This window comes from Aedes aegypti, chromosome 1, assembly GCF_002204515.2.
Source record: "Aedes aegypti strain LVP_AGWG chromosome 1, AaegL5.0 Primary Assembly, whole genome shotgun sequence".
Lineage (NCBI taxonomy): Eukaryota > Metazoa > Arthropoda > Insecta > Diptera > Culicidae > Aedes > Aedes aegypti.
Window position 1 is genome coordinate 208,893,640 of NC_035107.1, and position 19,511 is coordinate 208,913,150.

The 19,511-nt window shown below is 37.7% G+C and overlaps 2 protein-coding genes and 2 non-coding genes across 4 annotated transcripts; 2 read left to right on the plus strand and 2 right to left on the minus strand.

The window, feature by feature from the left end:
* Positions 1-4,408: 4,408 nt before the first annotated feature.
* LOC110681505 lies at positions 4,409-5,391 on the minus strand. Its single transcript, XM_021857400.1, has 2 exons — positions 5,110-5,391; positions 4,409-5,049 (listed from the first exon to the last, which is right to left on the minus strand). The coding sequence occupies exons 1-2, from the start codon at positions 5,204-5,206 to the stop codon at positions 4,460-4,462; spliced, it is 687 nt and encodes a 228-aa protein (XP_021713092.1). The 5' UTR covers positions 5,207-5,391; the 3' UTR covers positions 4,409-4,459.
* A 622-nt stretch (positions 5,392-6,013) lies between these two features.
* Positions 6,014-19,124, plus strand: LOC5580286. Its single transcript, XM_001662863.2, has 3 exons — positions 6,014-6,167; positions 6,225-7,126; positions 18,792-19,124. Exons 1-3 carry the CDS (start codon positions 6,145-6,147, stop codon positions 19,022-19,024), a joined length of 1,158 nt encoding a protein of 385 aa, XP_001662913.1. The 5' UTR covers positions 6,014-6,144; the 3' UTR covers positions 19,025-19,124.
* Trnai-aau lies at positions 7,133-7,204 on the plus strand. The gene has a single exon. It is a non-coding gene; the product is annotated as a tRNA-Ile (tRNA).
* Positions 9,036-9,107, minus strand: Trnaw-cca. The gene has a single exon. It is a non-coding gene; the product is annotated as a tRNA-Trp (tRNA).
* Positions 19,125-19,511: the final 387 nt, after the last annotated feature.

Genomic DNA, 19,511 nt, shown 5'->3' on the forward strand with positions numbered 1-19,511 from the left:
TTCAATTTTCATAAAATAAATTGCTGCCGTCGTTATTGCGGTCTTGTTCCAGACAGTAGTGCCGTCGTTTCGCTCCAAGTGAAATCCGTTCCTCTTAGTGCCAACCGGATTCATCCACCTCCATGAAGTTCACTGTAAAATAGTAATATTTTGAAGAATAAACACAATAAACTTTGCAGCCGTTTGCAAGGTCGATTCAGGCACTTCAGCAGCAGTCCAAGTACCAACACTCCATAGGAAAACAACAACATCGGATGATTTGCCCAGTTCCTTACCTGGCACATCGAGAGCGGCTGCGGCTGGTGTGCGTTTTTTTTTTTCGCCCGCATTGACAGGAAAGGAGAATCGTAATTTTACTCCGGATGTTTTGGTTCAACTACTAGAGCAGACAATCGTTGGCCGGCAGCTAATAGAACGGGCAGCCTCTGGACCACTATCAAGTGAAAGTCAACGTGAACTGGTGGACATTATTGCAGAATACCATTGTGCATCTGGCATCAAAGCAACAGAGTATGTACTGCGCGAATATACCGAATCGATCACCACTGTCTTCAAGGACGAAACGCAGGTACTTAAGTTTTGGGATATCTAAAAGTTGCACATTGGTTGATGTCAATATCACTTTTTGTAGGATACATATTTGGTCATAAGAGGTGGAACGAAGAGGAATCCCGGCGGAAAGATCTATAACCGCATATCTAACCGGAAGCAAAAGGCTGCAAAACGTAAGCGAATTGAGGAGAAGCATCAAACCGAAACCCAAAAGGCACGCTGTTGAAGAGGTGCTAAAACGCTTCCGGCATTATTCTAATGAATTTGGGTTTCAGCTGGTGAGTATTATATATTTTTATTGTGGTTCCAGCACTCAATTGTTGTCGGTATTCAAAAACTTCCCTTTCTGCTGTTGTTATTATTTATCAATCATATTGTTGGAAGTAAGGTAGCATCCATATATTACGTTACGGTAATCTGGATAATTTTGACCCCCTTCCCCCTCTGTAACATTTTTATGATACATTTTTTCAAAATTTTGTATAATTCGTAACACTTGGGCCTACCCCCTCCCCCTTCAAGCATTGCGATCGTCGACTTCCGGTGCTGTTTCTTTACGTTAAACATATTTTTGAAATTAGTGTACTAGGTATACAGTTTAGGGTTCATTCACAAATGTCATAACGCCAAAAGTAGCCTTTCTTTACCCCACCCACCTCCTCGCAACGTATTTTATATAATTTTTCAAATTTTGTATGGGCTGTAACATCTTCAAGACACCCACCCCCTTCAGCGTTATGTAATTTGTGAATGGGCCCTTATCTGATGGTTGATGGTACTCACTACTTCCGACATTTGTTTTAACATTGTTGCTTTACGTTACAGCGGGAGTAAAATATCTGACTACCGACGTCAGCCACAATAAATAACGTGGTATGATACATATTTGAATCACAGACAAGCAAACATAACATTTAGATCACGACCCAGGTAACCATTAAGCACTGAAATAAGCGGTATGTGGGCCGCTTAGCCGATTTTCAGTGCCAACTGGCTTCATATAACAGTTTCAAGTGCTTTTAGGCACTGTGACCTTCGGGCACTGAAACAAGCCGTATATGGGTATATAACGCTATGCCACGGTGCTTGTAAGCCCTGTGTCTGCAAGCAGCATACAACGGCTGTCAATGCTGTTAAGAGGCTGGTGTACATGACGTTTATGCCACCCGAATCAAATTTGGCATCGATCAAAACAAATCAAGAACGGTGATGCAATTTGTCGAGATGACAAAAATCGAAGTGGTATTGAGTAGCAGCTGAATTGTTAATAGGAATGATTTTGAAACATACGTGTCTTGTGTGGTGCCGTAATCCTGATCGCATTCCGGATGGTCTCCAAATCTACGGGACTCTTGCTTAGTGATTACGTGGATCCATTGCAACGAACGAAAAAGTATGAATTTCACGCTTTCTGATCGTTCCGGAGACCGTCCGGATTGCACCGATTGCAATCAGGATTGCGACACTTGTAAACATGCATTAAATTGATTTTTATTGCTGTAAGGGGTTCCTCCAATAGCTTCCCGATAGCTCCATTTATTTTCTCTTTGATTTTCGGAAAAATGTAGCATTGAAGTTGTCCGGGTTGAATTCCATCCAATTCATGCCATCACCCAGCACCCACAATGTTTCGCTTTATATACGATGCTGAACAAGATAATTCAAATAGCGTCGATGGAGCAAATGGGAACGTGATCGGAATCATCCAAAATGTAGTAGGAAATGAGAGAACATTAGTTCGAACCGCAGTCATTCAACAAAAAAAATCGACTCGGATGAGACAGAAAAAGCTAGAAAAAAACAAAAATAAAAAACAAACTCATTCTCCATGGTTGTACGATCTTGCCGCGATGAGAGGGCTTTACCCATTAGCCCGGCTTAGCCCTGGGGACCAAAGGTACACCGTTGTGATAGAATCACATTTTTAATGCCACGTTTAGATTTACCGTGTATATCTCGGAAGTGATGCATCTCAGCTAAATTTTACTTGAGTATTTTTAGATAGAAATTTTTCATATTTAAAAATATATAGTTATTTTCTGTACTCAAAAACACGCACCAAAAATATCGTTTTACATAAATACGTTTTATTTATTTTTTAAATAATTTATTTTTTATCCAAAAATTTTCCGTTTTGAGGCATTGTGCAAGAAATTACAAACAATATGCTGCAAAACATATCCAAAAATTAAAAACATCAATTTTGCGGTTTTTAAGAACAATGAACTTCAAATTTTCATTTTCGTTTATATTTTTTTGACCGTGCATACTTTTTTCAATACTTTAGTATATAGGTTTTGATCAAACAATAAACAATTCAGCTACGATACACTCAATCAAAGTAAAATATTTCTGGAATGGAGAAACACGAAATATGCTTGAAAAGGGCCTATTTTACTTTTTTTATTCGAAAATTTTATATAAATATGAGTATATCTCGAAATTGATGCAACCTAGAAAAAATTTACTTAAGTACTTTTTGATTGCAATTTTTCTGTACTTTCAAATAATCACATACAAAATTATTGTTTTCCTCTATTTCGATTTTTTTTTCAAAATCTGTAATATTTTAAAATATCATAACTTTTTTGTCCATAATTCTTCCATTTTGAAACATTGTGCAATAAATCACATAAGTTGTCCCCTAAAACATATCCAAAAATAAAAAAAAAATCGAAACTGCGTTTCTGGAGAAAATCGATTTTAAAATTTTGTTTTTGAAATAAAAAATAATCTGTAACTTTTTTTACCGTGCATATTTTTCTCCATATTGTCCTAAGCAATACCTACAACTTTGTAGAAGATCTCAAATCGATCGGACAAACCGTTTTCGAGTTACAGTTTTTTAAAGATTTGCCATGCATTTTTCCGATACGCCCTTCTCAAAAATAAGGCGAGGTTCAAAATGGCGGTCTGAAAGTGCATAATGGCATTCGCTCCCAATACGACAATTCGTCCGGTGGGGTGTGCTGCTGTCGTCATGATGATGGTTGAAGAGAGCAATGTCAAACTCATTCATGGTTTCAAAACATTCGGAACAAAATATTTATTTTCACCGCTCACATCACTTATGTATGAAATTGAATGAGATCCAATGGTAGAGAATTCATTTATCTACCCAATGGTATTTTGAGGGGCAGCGGAGAATGTCCCGAAGCGTGTTTTATTCAAGCGCAAAAATCACTCAGGCGAAAGTTCCAATGAAACTAACCTCACATATCCTGGTTTTCCAACCTCAAACTAGTGCTCCTACCAGCCGGATCTCAATTTTTATAAAAGTAGTGCAATAATACAAAAAACAAACGTATGTAGAACATAGAGAATGGATATTCCTACCTTTTCCGCATAACTGTTTCACTGTGAACCGTCTTATATCAGGAAAATAAAACATTTATCCCCACAGCGGCATGTGATGGATGCGTGAAAAATCAAATCTCTCATCATCTGACTAGTTGCGCTAGCAATGTATAGATGGCTTACAGTATGTTGCGTTTTGCGATTGGAAGCGTATTTTTGGTCATAAAGAATCTGTATGCAAATTTTCAGGCGATTCAAAAAATACAAAAATTAAATTAAAAAAAAATCGTCATGTTCTGTGGAATTGCTCAAGGACAGGATCCAGAAAGAAATTTCAAAAGGGCAAAAGGAAAAATTCTTGGGGAAATACTTGAAAACATTCCCGCATGAATTCTGGAGGAGTTACTGACCAAATTGCAGAAAAATAGTTGTGGACTCCCTGCAGTTACTCCTGTAGAGCTCTTTAGAGGGACGAATCACGAGTTGAATTGTTGGAGGTATTCCTTTAATAATTTTGTTACGAAGAAACAAGTATTTAGAAAGATTTAGAAAATTCAGAGATTTTTATTTATCATTCATAGACCGAACTCTTATCTTCATCTGATTGCGACTACTTCGGTGTCGAAGTAATTTTTGGGTCAAACTCAAGCTGGGGCGTCGAAGTAATTTTTGGTTTAAACTCAAGCGGAGGCAGGTAGCTGAGCGCGATTTGTATCATTTCAAAATGATGGCGTGCTCGTTCTCTTCTTTTCTCGTCATCCTCGTAAACGTTAAACACGGCCTTCGTGGGTAGCCATGGCTTCTTTCCGTTTGGCGTGTCCGCTTGCGCAGTATTCGCTTCAGGTGGGATAGTTTTCATGGCGAATTTCGATTTTGCCAGTACAAAACCCCCTTTGGCAGGAGGTAAAACTGTCGGTTTCTTCGCGCATGGCTCTGTCCTCGATTTTGCCAGTACCACACCCCCCTTGGCAGGAGGTAAAACTGTCGGTTTCTTCGCGTATGGCTCTGTCCTCAAGTGATATTTAGGACCATCTTGGATCTTACGATCCGCTTCAAGCCGGGTAGCACTCCCAGCGACTACCGATTTTACTACAGAATCTCGTCCAGAATAGCCTGGCCGAGGCGACCTGGATTTCGATTCCAGCAAAATTAATAGTTGCCCGTGTTCTTCCTCCAACTCATTCATCATGGTTTCCATAGCTGGGAAATAATTTTACAATGAAGAAAAACCACGTTCAACAGAAAATCCTTCATACTTACAATGGATCGCTTCGACCATATTGGCGAATTGCTGTTGAAACTGCCGAAACCTCTCACGGTGTTTTTCGAATCGTGTTAGGATTTCACGGTCGCTCATTTTGAACAAGTATTTCCGCCGGTCTGAGAAGATTATTCGTATTCGGATTACCCGTCAACACTTTCACGCGTCTGAATGTGGTCCGTTTGGCTCAAACATATGGCGTCGCGGCGTCACTCCTTGGCGTCGACAACATCAAAGCCACAGACAAACAGACGTAACACTTAGAACAAATTTATATTTAAGGTGACACATCACGGAATCCAAACATAACAGGCACAATGGCCGGCTTGTGCCCCTACTAACGATTTCGATGGCACAAATCTGCTGAAATAATGAACGTACAAAGTCAATCTTCTTATTTCAAGCTTTCTGCTAGTGCACAAAGCTAAAATAGAAATTTTACTGTAGTTTGATGCTTCTTCCGCGAGATTTGTGCACTTGCCTGACTATCGATAAACATAGGAACCCCTTATGAAAATTCGCCACAAGAAATCGGGTTGAAAATCATAAATTTGCCTTATGAAACCAGATTTAAAACAAAAAAAAAACTATTCGCGGCAATCTGGAATCGAACCAAGAATCTTGCGATCGATAGACCTGCTCATATACCACTCGCCTATCAACTTCTTGACATTAAGTGATGCTAAAAAGATTGACCATTTCTGGAAGGAATATCCCACGCATCGAGTTTTGGGATTATATTATAAATACTTTTATATCATAAATACTTTTCTTTTCAACAGCCCTTATGCAACCCAAAAAGACCTGCACGTTTCGAATATGAACCTTTTAGACTCTTTTCAAATGTTCCACCATTCGCGCGAGAGCAGCTTTGAGGTGAATTTGTGGTGGAAAAAATCCTTCCAGTGTTGTGTTTACGGTGTTTACCTGAAGCGTGTTTACATGTTGTCATAAAATTAGTAAAATTAGATTTTTTCATTGAAAATCTCTTAAGTTACAAAAAAAATACAAATCCATTGATTTAACGTGACAAAATGGTTGATTCCATAGATTCAAGGTAAGGCCCTGCAAACATGGCGAGTCATCGATAATTTACTCATGTCCACTTCAACAGCCGCTGCCGGCTTTGCTTCTCCACGTCGAATCTCTCGTCGGCGGATGAAATCTTTCCGCTGGAAGGCGTTCCGAACCAGACCCTGATCGCGATGATCTACGAGTGCACCTCGATCCGGGTCAGCTTCGAGCAGGACTACCGTTGCCTGGTGTGCAGCCAGTGCTTGAGGATGTTGAAGCAGTTCCAAGGCTTCCGGAAGCGTTGCTGGGCTAATGATCGGCAGCTTCGCCTCGAGCGAGGCACGGGAACTTCCGACGATGATAATCCGCTTGATTGCGAAGAGTATGGGAGCATCCAGTGGGATGACGATGATGGAAATGATAGGACAGCTGGTGAGGATGGCTTCTACAACCAGGTGAAGCAGCAAATCAAGGATTATTTATACACCAAGACGAAGCAAATTGAGGAGAAAACGATGGCCAAGTTGGATGAGGCCCTGCGGAATCGAGAGGACGGAATTGACAGGCATGACGAGAATGGCTCGAGAGTTGATTGGAAGGGAAAATATGAGACTTTGCAGAAAAATAACGAACTACTGCAGAAGGCGTTCAAAAATCTAAAAGAGAAGCTAAAGCAAACAGAACAGATGTTGAAAAGCCTTAAGAGGGAATCACTTAACGGCATAGTTGTTCCAGCAGAAGAGTTTGGAAATCAGCAAGAAGGCGGCATGTTCACAATGCATCCGGCTATTCCGGAAATTTCAACAGAATTCCTACAGAATCTGAACTACAATTCCGGTCCCGGGGAAAAAGGTGACCGGCTTTTCATATCCAAGCTGGCGGTAGCCGTTTTCGGGGTAGACGTTTTGGTCAATTCAAGTGTCACCGGGAAACCGTCCAACGCACATCATAACATTCCGCCGAAGCCGCCACTCTGTCCGGAGAAAATTGCAGCAATTGAAGGTAAGTGGTTGTAGCTCAGTTGGTTAGAGCGTCGTGCTAATAACGCGAAGGTCGTGAGTTCGATCCTCTCTGGAGCCAAGGAATTTTTTTGTATGAATAATCTATCCGGGGTCGTGTCCGTCCATTAAGTACGCCACGACGCGCTATTAAGGGTTTTTCATGCACATTGCACAAATTATGTCACGCTCCAAGGAGTGGAGGGGAGGGTAGTAGAAAGTGTGACTGAAAAGCATTACAAAATTAAAAAAAAAAATACCCATACAAAAAAGTGACTGAGATGGGGTCGAAAATGTCCAAATTTTTTTAGCGTGACATAATTTGTGTATTACCCCTTAGGGACATTTTGACGTTAACTACGTCTTACGGGAATATAGTTCCCTCCCCTTGGTTATGTGACCTTGCCGCGATGGGAGGGCATAATCCATTAGCCCATATGATGGAAACCAAAGGCGTAACCTGTAGTGGTGGTATCACATTTTGGCATTTTTTGCTTAAAGCCGCGTCATAATTCATATGGCATAGACGCAATAATATCTCGGATGTGATCCAACGGACATTCTGCGTCATTGATAGAATTGATGCCCATTTCAAATAATTAATCTATTCGAAGTGGACATTAATACTATTGGTGACGTTCAGTTTGCCTTTTGCTAACCAGAATGATCCGTATCCACTCTTACTATTAGCTAGTTAGATACATCGTTATCATATACGACGTAGGAAATACTTAGGAACTTCACTGAGTAGAAATAAGTGGCGACAATCTTAATTTAATATGGTTTTTACATTGCCATAATAAGAAATACCTCTTTTGTAACAGCGGTATAAATAATCTAATTCCAGCTTCATTTTCGCAAAATTTACAAGTAGAAAGTAGGCGTTGTGAAGCATTGCATTTGCCACCGAAAAGTGAATCTTGTAGGAGACTGTAATAGAAGCCTAAGGTAACTTTACTCTTCAATATTCACTATAAAAATGACTATGGAAAGTAAGACGCTGAGATCGATCATTAGGGTACACTTGCTAGTTTCGAAAAATTGTTGAACAGACAAGGAAAGCGACTTTTTTCTTTAAGGATATATGAACGTAATGACCAATAAATATTTTTAACAACAAAAATGAAATTAACTAGAACTACTACTAAACAGCCTAATTTTGTTAAGACTTGACGACACTTGACATTTAAGACTCTAATCTTACGTAAAAGACAATAGTAATCAGAATAGCACTTGAATGACAAATTATTCAAAACCATTTCGACTAGACAGTATTAGTAATGCACTACTATTTGAAACAAATTCTAATGGAGCTGCTGATTTTCATAATGCTTCCTTTTCTCAGAAGCAAGGGAATATGGGTACTTTTCAAAAACTACCACGTCACAATACTAATAAAAAAACAGTGTTCATGTGGGCGCCATTGCCTAGTCCGTCTGAGTATTGGTCCTGGTAGAGGGGAAACTTGGCAAAAGCCAGACCGAGGGTTCAGCCTTGACAAGTTAAGCTGTCAGGCAGCTCCAACTGAATACCATACAAAAAAAAAAAAACTACGTCTTACGGGAATATACTGGGTGTCAATTAAAAATCTGAAATGTTGGGACCGTCGCGATATTAGAGTTTGAACTAAAGGAAGGCTACAACTATGAAAATCGACTAAAATTCAAATGCAAACAATTACTTAGCGTAGTTAACGTCATGCGGTCGTGTCTTGTACACAACCCCCTCTGATTTTTTTTAACCAATCCCATTGTGATTGATAGGGAAAGAGGTTCGAAAATAGTCTTTCATTTTATAATTACCTCTATTATTTCGTCCACCCAATGAATATTTTTCAAAGCAAAAAAATCATGACTGATGTATTCCTAAAACCTTTCTTCTAATTTGTAAAAATAAAAAGTTGCTTCTTGCCATGACCCCGACGTGATTTGAACACGCAACCTTCTGATCTGGAGTCAGACGCGCTACCGTTGCGCCACGGAGTCTTGCTGGCGCTACATAGCGTTGAGCAAATGTTATTGATGTTGCTAAATTAATTCAACTTTGTACTGTCGAATCGATTCATCGATCTAATCGACACCGTTGCATCGATTCGATTTGCAATTTCCTTTGAAATTTATGAGAACAAGAGCTTAGAATAAGATTGAATAAGGACTGTTCATTCTATAAAGGGAACATCTTGAGTAAGCTATATATTCTTAATTTAACAATTAAATAGCTATCAGTTTTTTTTGTAATTTTTTTTTTTCATTAGTGTCATTTTAAACACTATATTCATTTCTTACATTTAGGTGTTCTGTGTTAGGCAACATTATCATCTCTATTACTCAGTGCGCATCGTACCTTCGTGCTGTGCGTACACGAATTCTCTCTGCTCTTGGAAGTTTTCTTAAAAACTATCTAAAGCAATAAAACAGTACTTTTCAGTGCTAAAAAAAACAGTGCTTTTGAGTGCTACTAGAACAGTACTAACAGAGTGCTACTACTTCAGTACTATTTTTTTCTACTATTGATCCCTTTACGATCCTTGTTTGGACACATGCCTTTGATTTTTCGTTGGACCCGTTGGCGAAAGCTAGCGGTGGTAATCCTTCTTGGACACCGTCTTGGGAAAAAAAAAACCTTTCGAAGGTCACGTCTTCTTTCGTTTATTCACTAAACATGGTTGCAACTACAGTTAACTCTCCCTTACTCGATATTCCGTATCTCGATATCGAGTTAGAGAACCATAGTAAAAGTTGGTTTTCATGGCTAACTCGATGGTCCCTTGGAACGCAGTTGCACTGCTTTTGTGTTCTGTAACTCGATACCTCCCTAACTCGATGGTCCCTTCAATATCGAGTAAGGGAGAGATGACTGTACAAACAAAAGGAAGGGTGCATCTCTGAATTCACAACTTCCTTCCAAAAATGTGGGATTTAAAACTGTCACTAAACGTGGCAAGAATGGAAGAAAGGGGGTGAAATGAATAATGTTGATAATTGCATCGAAATGAGCAATCAGTTCGATGCTCTAAACAAATTTTCCGAACACCAAATCGAAGCAGCCTCTAGCCCAGGCTCTTTGATTCAAGTGAGGAATCAAAGAGTCCCGCCTATCGTGATCAGTTTTTCCGAATTTAGGCAGGAGATCTTGAACTCCATTAGGGGAATCAAGGTTTCCTTTCAAATCGCAAAGAAAGGAGACTGTCGCGTTTTGCCGGAAACTCTTAAAGATCGCGAACTTCTTCTCAAACATCTTGAAGAGAAGAAGCACAAATTTTTTACTTATTACGACAAAACTGAACGTTTGTTCAGTTCGCGTTCCAGTTCAATTTTTTGAACGCAGCGATCAAGTAGGCTTGAACATTGAGCAGTTCAAAAATATGAACCCGTGCGAGCCAAAAAATGAACCCAATTGACATTGACTGATACACGACAAAAATCAATGTCAAAGTTATGTTTAGATATTCCAAACAGCAACAGCAGCATGATTTTTATGTTGATGAAAATTTAAGACGATCAATTCATTCAATTCTCACGTAAGAGCTCCGATCGTAATTGTGAACTGAACGGGCCGTTCTTGGGCAGCGGCTGGCTCTTGCTCGGAAGTTCATTGTCTACTGCGTTCTCGTGCAAATTTGGCTCGGGCTCCGTTCACTTTTGGCTCGCGTTCAGTTCAAAATGCATCACTGACCTGAAGAGATCAAAAATGGAATAAATGGTTTATGTAGGTACTTGGATTTCCCCAGTCCAAGTAATCATTATGAAAAAGAGAACCCAATCTGGCATTGTTCGGAAAGGGCTTTCTCAAGAATATTATTTAGTTCACTTTAACGAAAAAGAACTAAATAATACCAAAGCTTTAGAAAAAGCAAAACTTATGTTCGATGTCCGTGTGACGTAGGAACATTTCCAGAAACCTGGAGGAAATTACCAGAGCCCCACTCAGTGCCGTCGGTGCCAAAAGTGGGGTCATGGTACAAAAAATTGTCGCATGGATGCTAAATGCATGATTTGCGGAGGTTCTTCTCACGCCAAGGACGTCTGTCCAGTGAAGGAAGATACCGATAAGTTCTTATGCGCCAATTGCAAGGGCAATCATAAGTCAAATTTTTGCTCTTGCCCTTCGCGCAAGAGAGTCGTTGAGGCTCGTGCCAGGTAGATGAAAGATAATATCCGTTACGATAACGGACGTTTTCGCAATTTGCCTGGAAGAGTATCTAACAATGCTCATTTTTCAATTAACGATCGGTTGATCATGAATCATACCCATCTACCGAAAATTCTAATGGGAAATCATCAGATAATGTACCCACTTCAAGTGACATATCTGCCTCTGATTTTAATTTTCTAACTGAACAGTTGAATCTAATGATTGATGCAATGTTCAAAGCCACCACTATGACTGAAGCAGTCCAAGTTGGTGTAAAATTTACTAATCAAATTGTTATTACGTTTTTCTAATGGATCCAAATAATAATTTAAATATTTTAAATTGGAATGCTCGTTCTTTGAATGGTAGAGAGGACGAGCTGTTTAATTTTTTACAGTTGATAATGTGCATATAGCAGTTATTGCCGAAACGTATTTGAAACCTGGATCTAAACTCAAAAGAGTTCCTAACTTTTTTGTTTATCGTAATGATCGACTTGACGGGGCATGTGGGGGGAGTAGCAATCATCATTCATAGACGTATAAAACATCAACTGTTTTCGTCATTTGAAACTAAAGTTTTTGAAACTTTAGGTGTTTCTGTTAAAACACAGTTTGGTAAATATACTTTCATAGCTGCTTATTTGCCTTTTCAATGCTCTGGACAGCAAGTTAATTTGCTCCAAACTGACTTACGAAAATTGACTCGCAATAAGTCAATTTTTGTTGTCATTGGTGACTTTAATGCCAAACATCGGTCATGGAATAATTCTCAAAGTAATTCCAACGGCAGAATTTTATTTGATGAGTGCTCTTCAGGATATTTCTCAATTCAATACCCTGATAGCCCTACATGTTTTTCCTCTTCTAGAAATCCATCTACGATTGATTTGGTCTTACCCTACTCTAGTCATCTTTGTAGCCAATTAGTTACTCAGGCTGATTTTGATTCTGATCATGTCCCTGTTACATTTCAAATATCCCATGAAGCGATTCTCAATCCTATCAGCTCCACTTTCAATTATTTTCGAGCCGACTGGAATACATATAAAACGTATATTGACTCTAATCTTGATGTTAACATTTCGTTAAAAACTAAACTTGATATTGACAATGCTCTTGAAACTTTAACAAATTCCATTGTTGAAGCCAGGAGCATTGCAATTCCAAAATGTGAAGTAAAATTTGAATCCGTGATTATAGACGATGATCTTAAACTCTTGATCCCTCTTAAAAACGTGAGGAGAAGGCAATCGCAACGCACTCGTCATCCTGCTATGAAAATTATATGGCAGGATTTGCAAAAAGAAATCAAGAAACGTTTTGCACAATTGAAAAACAAAAATTTTGAAAATAAAATTTCTCAATTGAACCCTGGCTTTAAGCCCTTTTGGAAATTATCTAAAATTTTGAAAAAACCTTAGAAGCCAATACCGGCATTGAAAGAGGAAAACACATTATTACTAAACTAATTGCGAAAAAGGTCAAAAACTTGCTATGCAGTTTGAAAGTTCGCACAATTTTAATTTAGGACTTACTAGTCCAATTGAAAATCAAGTTACTCAGTACTTCGAAAATATTCTCAACCAAGAGAACGTTTTCGAAAATGCCTGAGAGACTGATTTGGAAGAATTGAGAACTATTATTAAAAAAAATCAAAAATATGAAAGCTCCTGGCGATGATGGAATTTTCTACATCCTCATCAAGAAACTTCCTGAAAGTAGGTTATCATTTTTGGTTAATATGTTCAACAAATGTTTTCAATTGTCATATTTTCCTGACAAATGCAAAAATACTAAGGTTGTTCCAATTTTAAAACCAGACAAAAATCCTGCAGAAGCTTCTAGCTATCGTCCAATCAGTTTGCTTTCCTCCATCAGTAAACTTTTTGAAAAGGTTATTTTGAACAGAATGATGGCCCACATCAACGAAAATTCAATTTTTGCCAATGAACAGTTCGGATTCCGCCATGGACATTCGACCACTCATCAACTATTACGTGTAACAAATTTGATCCGTTCCAACAAATCTGAAAGCTATTCTACTGGTCTTGCTCTTCTAGACATAGAAAAAGCATTCGACAGTGTTTGGCATGAAGGTTTGATCGTAAAATTAAAAAAACTTTAATTTTCCAACATACATTGTTAGAATAATTCAAAGTTATCTGTCAAATCGTACACTTCAGGTTAATTATCAAAACTCCAGATCTGAAAGACTTCCTGTAAGAGCTGGTGTTCCTCAAGGCAGCATTTTGGGACCAATATTATACAATATTTTCACATCTGACTTACCAGAGTTACCTAAGGGATGTCAAAAATCCTTGTTTGCGGATGACACAGGCCTCTCCGCCAGAGAACGAAGTCTGCGTGTCATCTGTAGTCGATTGCAAAACAGTTTGGATATTTTTTCTTCATACTTGCAAAAATGGAAGATTTCTCCTAATGCTTCCAAAACACAACTAATAATATTCCTACATAAACCAAAAGCTCTTTATTTGAAACCTTCACGATTTAACCTTTATTTGACTTGTTGTCACGATGAGAGGGGTTCCAATAAATTGGTGATGATGAATGATGATGATGATGAAGTTAAGTATCTAGAGCTCATGCTAGATAAGAATTTAACTTTCAAAATCACATTGAGGGCATTCAATCCAAATGTAATAAATATGTAATATGTCTCTATCCCCTTATTAATAGAAAATAAAACTTTGTCTTAAGGACAAGCTTTTGATCTTCAAACAAATTTTCAGGCCAGCCATGTTGTATGCTGTACCAATATGGACTAGCTGTTGTAATACCAGGAAGAAAGCTCTGCAGAGAATTCAAAATAAAATTTTGAAAATGATTCTGAGGCTTCCTCCCTGGTATAGTACCAATGAGTTACATAGAATATCCAATGTTGAAACATTGGAACAAATGTCAAATAAAATAATCAATAATTTCAGGCAAAAATCGTTACAATCTTCTATTGCCACGATTAATGCGGTATATGTTTAGGTTAAGTTAGGTTAAGTATATTCAAAGCGTTTTTTTTTCTCTTATAAGCAGGTGAAATCAACTCACCTGTAAAAAATCTGAACTGCTACGGCAAATGAAATGTAATATGTTGTTAACAAAATGTTAATAAAATCTTAAATTTGTTTTACCAAATTAGGATGATAGCGCAGAATGATAGTATTGTTTAATAACACAGAACACCTAAATATAAGAAATGAATGTAATGTTTGGAATGATACTAATAAAGAAATTAAAAAAGAATCGTCCTTTCTTCCATTCTTCCCACGTTTAGTGAGTGTTTTAAATCCCACTTTTTTGGAAGGAAGTTGTGCATTCAGAGATGCACCCTACCTTTTGTTTGTTGTTGCAACCATGTTTAGTGAATAAACGAAAGAAGACGTGACCTCCTAAGAGGTTTTTTTTCCCAAGACGGTGTCCAAGAAGGATTACCACCGCTAGCTTTCGCCAACGCACAATGGTCCGAGGGCGGCCATAACCTCAAAAATCAAAGTTGTTTTATCCGAACAGTAATATTTTTCCCGACTTCCTCAACACTTCTGTTGTTCAAATCCAAAGTTTGAAGCAGATTCATTGGAGTTTAAATTTTATACAGCTCCTTGAGTGGGCCGTGGACATGATTTTTCAAGAAAATTAATATGTACGATACATTTTTCACAAGCTATTTATGAATTCAAAGAGAGCTCAAGCCGCAATGGTATCTTCAGAGAAGTTGTTTGTATATACATAAAGCACACCTGAGTTGAATAAAAATTTTCATTATAATCATACAAAGTGAATTAAATTTTAAATTTGTTAAAAAAACATATTATTTTTTTAAAAAGTACCCTAAGACATTAGTAGCCCGCGAATGCCCGCGATGAGAATAAGTTCATTCGAAAGCTAAAAACAAGAGCTTTCAAGTTGGGTACAAATTATTTTGCGAAAACTTGCGATAGACCACTTTCAACGCGTTTGAAGGTGTATGGAGTGCAATTCTAATTAAATAATAATAATCCTGTAATACGCTAGTACGTGCATTGCAATCGCAGTAGTCTTAAATTGCATCCCGTCCCGAGAAGAAACGAAAAACTTGCTCCAATCTTCTTCTTCCTCTTCTTCTTTTTATTTCTGGCGTTACGTCCCAACTGGGACAAAGCCTGCTTCTAAGCAGGCAGGTGTTCTTATGACCACTTCCGCAGTTATCAGCTAAGGACTTTCTTTGCCGATTGACCATTTTTGCATGTGTATATTGTCTGGCAAGTACGATGATACCTTATGCTCTGGCAAGTCGAAAAAAATTACTTTACCAAAAGACTCTCGACTGGTGGGATTCGAACCCACGATTCTCAGGTTAGTCTAACTGAATAGCTGCGCATTTACCGCCAGGACTCTCTGGGCCCCTATGTATGCAATATTTTGGTGTTATATCTTAAATAAATATTGCATATACTTTTAATTGATATTATTAGGATATTGAATTACCTTGAATATAAATTTTAGCTGTCACAACATAAGATAACACAAATTATCTCGGCTTATTAAGATGGTTGAACGAAACTATTTCCTTCGACATGCAGCCTCCAGATAAAATTAAACAAATTGGAAAAATCATTCCCTACGTGGACTTGCTTTAGCTGTTAAAACAAGTATGATAACAGACTGAAGCTAAAGACATGACAATCATGCTGAAACTGATTAAATGGATGATACTTGCATAAAGGCAGGGTTAGATCTGAGATATTTATGGACAAATGTGCATGAAATGTTCACTTTTTTCAGACGTAACATGAATTTCAACATATAGTTTTAAGTGTTTTTTCCAATCACGAGTTCATCGTAGTGTTTTTTTTTTCAAAATTTGAAAAATTTGCGTATTTAATAAATAAGGTGGTCATTAAGGCGAGATGAACATATTTACTTATGATGGTTTTTGTGTAGAGTTTCCATATCTTTGGATGAATAGTTAATATTTTTTGTCAAAAATTGCGCTTTAGTCTAGTTGTGTTTACTACAGTCATCCCTCCAAGAGTCGATGTTCCATTACTCGATATCGACTCATGGAATCATACTAAAACATAATTATGGTTACTATGATGGTCCCTTCAAACAGCTTTCCAAAGAATAGCTGTTCAATGACTCGAGTTTTCCATGAGTCGATGGTCCCTTCAATATCGACTCATGGAGGTTTGACTGTATTAGAGTTGTGCATGGAAAAATTACTCAAAAATATATGGTGAAATTCAAGTAATGCCTGGCATGCTGTGAAAATTTCATTTCAATCCGTCTATAAATAACTGCGAACCAGCCCACAATGGTCCGAAGGCGGACAAAACCTCAAAAATCAAAGTAGTTTTATCCGAACAGTAATATTTTTCCAGACTTTCTTAACACTTCTGTTGTTCAAATCCAAAGTTTGAAGCAGATTCATTGGATTATGAATTTGATACAGCTCCTTGAGTGGACCGTGGACATGGTTTTTCAAGAAAATTAATATTTGCGATCCATCTTTCACAAGCTATTTATGAATTTAAAGAGAGCTCAAACCGCAATGGTATCTTCAGAGAAGTTGTTTGTATATACATAAAGTACACCTGAGTTGAATAAAAATTTTCATTAAATTCATACAAAGTGAATTAAAGTTAAAATTGTTCAAAAAACATATAAGTTTTTATAAAAATACCCTAAGACATTAGTAGCCCGCGAATGCCCGCGATGAGAATAAGTTCATTCGAAAGCTAAAAACAAGAGCTTTCAAGTAGGGCACAAATTATTTTGCGAAAACTTACGATAGACCACTTTCAATGCGTTTGAAGGTGAACGGAGTGCATTTCTAATTAGATAATAATAATCCTGTGATACGCTAGTAGGTACGTGAATTGCAATCGCAGTAGCCATGAATTGCATCCCAAGAAGGAACGAAAAACTCGCGCCTATCTTTTTCTTCAACTTCTTTGGTGTTACGTCCCAACTGGGACAAAGGCTGCTTCTAAGCAGACAGGTGTTCTTATAAGTACTTCCGCATTTATGTATGCAATATAATGGTACTATACCTTAACTGAATACTGTCCACTCCTTTATATGATATTATCAGGATATTGAACTAATTTGATTCCAAATTTGAACTGCCACTAAATAATATAACATAAATTATCTCGGCTTATTAAGGGCGCATGGGACGTCATTATAATCACCCTATCCATTTGAAGAAGCAAATCTCAAGTACCACTAAATATATCGATGTGAAAAATTTATCATATAATTCTATATAGGAAGCGTACAACCCATTAAATTTTCAGCTTTATCAGTTCACTAAAACTCGAGATTTGCTTCTGCAAAGTTTCGATGAAAATTGTTAGAGTGAGACAAAAAAAAAAGGGAAATAACATGGTCCCCCGTGTCACCTTAAGATAGCTGAACGAAACTATTTTCTTCGACATGCAACCTCCAGATAAAATGAAACAAATTGGAAAAATCCTTCCCTACGTGGACTTGCGTCTGCTGTTAAAACAAGTATGATAACAGACTGAAGCTATAGACATGACAATCATACTGAAAATGATTAAATGGATGATACTTGCATCAAGTAGGGTTGGATATGTATGGACAAATGTGCATGAAATTTTCACATTTTTTTCTCAGACATCACATTAATTTCTACATATATTTTTGAGTGATTTTTCCAATCACGAGTTCATCATATAAGGTGGACATTTAGATAAGATAAACATATTCACTTATTATGGTTTTTGTGTAGAGCTTTCATATCTTTCATCCAAAGAATAGTTTATAATATTTTGTCAAAAATAGCACTTTAGTCTAGTTGATTTTACTATTAGAGTTGTGCATGTAAAAATTACTCAAAAACATATGTTGAAATTCAAGTAATGCCTAACATGTTGTGAAAATTTCATTTCAATCCGTCAATAAATAACTGAGAACTAGCCTGCCCAAGTTGACCATTTTGTATGGAAGATTGAAAAAGTTGAAAATGTATTGTCCAAATCTGAATATTCTAATTATCAGTCCGAAACAAGAAAATTAAAATAAAATCAAAGTCCATAACAGTTGAATATGGCATAAAATATGTCAAATATGAGATTTCAGCTATTTTAAAGAGAGTTTGAGATTTTGTCCGACATTTGTTCTAGATCGAACCATTGTGCAACGGGTCCAACGAAAAATCGAAGGCAGGGGTCCAAACAAGGATCGTAAAGGAATCAATAGTAGACAAAGTAGTACTGAAAAGTACTGTTTTATTGCTTTAGGTCATTTCTGAGAAGAAATTTTCTACGCACCGAGATAGGCGATTCCTTTTCTTGCCAAAAGCAAACTATCAGAACTTTTGATCGCTTATGCACCTGGCGTTTACATTTTGATGTTCTTTTAATGTCTTTCTTGAAATTTAAAAGAACAAGTCGAACATTTTTAAGGCAAACACAAAATTTGGCTCAATTGTAGTTTACTAAATAAAAAAAATAGATTTACTAAATCTTAAGTGCTCCTCCTAACATCGATACCTACCCATCTGTTTTGCAGCGAAGCTCTACGAACGGGTCGAGCAGGAAGTAGGCCGCTCCAACCGGGCGGAATTGCTGCAGCGTTCCGGCGAGAAGGTGGTCCGACTGGTCGTCTGTCAGAAGTCGGTAAACCTCCGTAAGCAGGTGCAAAAGCGAAGTCTGTCCACCGGGGGCGGAAGCGGAAACGGGTCTTTTGCTGAAGACGACCCGGAGGAGGTTCCAAGAAGACGCAACAAACGGAAAGCATCGTGAGTATTTCGAATACATGTATGAATGAAACAAATCAAGGTTTTCTATCGCACGTATTTCTAGAGAAAGCCATTAATAATTAGGTACATTTTGTGTGTTAAAACATTTTAAAATTAATTGAAACTTAAAAGCATTTCGTCATTCTGGTTGATTTGGCTCATTCAGTGCTCGCTTCGCTCCAAGTTGTGTCCCCCTCAGCGCGGTTCCTTTTCGCGATGTCCGCCTTCTTAAGGTTTCCGATCTTTTGCGCTATGTAACGTTTGATGATTCGTTCGTCGGAATTCTTTCGGATGGTGTGAATATCATCCAGTCCAATGCGCATTGCAGTCCGTTCAGCGACTTTGTCTGAAATAAAAGCAATCTTAGGAAAAGAAATCCCATCACAAGGGCTGGTAGTGACTGAATGTCTTAAAGCGTTTCAGTAAGGATTGCTCTGAGAATCTCACTAGAAACGTCTGGAGGAATTCTTTTACTGTTTTCGGGGAAAAAT

Coding starts and splice junctions, on each gene's coding strand:
- LOC110681505 (XM_021857400.1), bottom strand. CDS start 5,206: ATGAGCGACCGTGAAATCCTAACACGATTCGAAAAACACCGTGAGAGG. Junction 5,050..5,109: donor TATGGTCGAAGCGATCCATT/GTAAGTATGAAG, acceptor ATTATTTCCCAG/CTATGGAAACCATGATGAAT.
- LOC5580286 (XM_001662863.2), top strand. CDS start 6,145: ATGGTTGATTCCATAGATTCAAG. Junction 6,168..6,224: donor GTTGATTCCATAGATTCAAG/GTAAGGCCCTGC, acceptor CCACTTCAACAG/CCGCTGCCGGCTTTGCTTCT. Junction 7,127..18,791: donor GAAAATTGCAGCAATTGAAG/GTAAGTGGTTGT, acceptor TCTGTTTTGCAG/CGAAGCTCTACGAACGGGTC.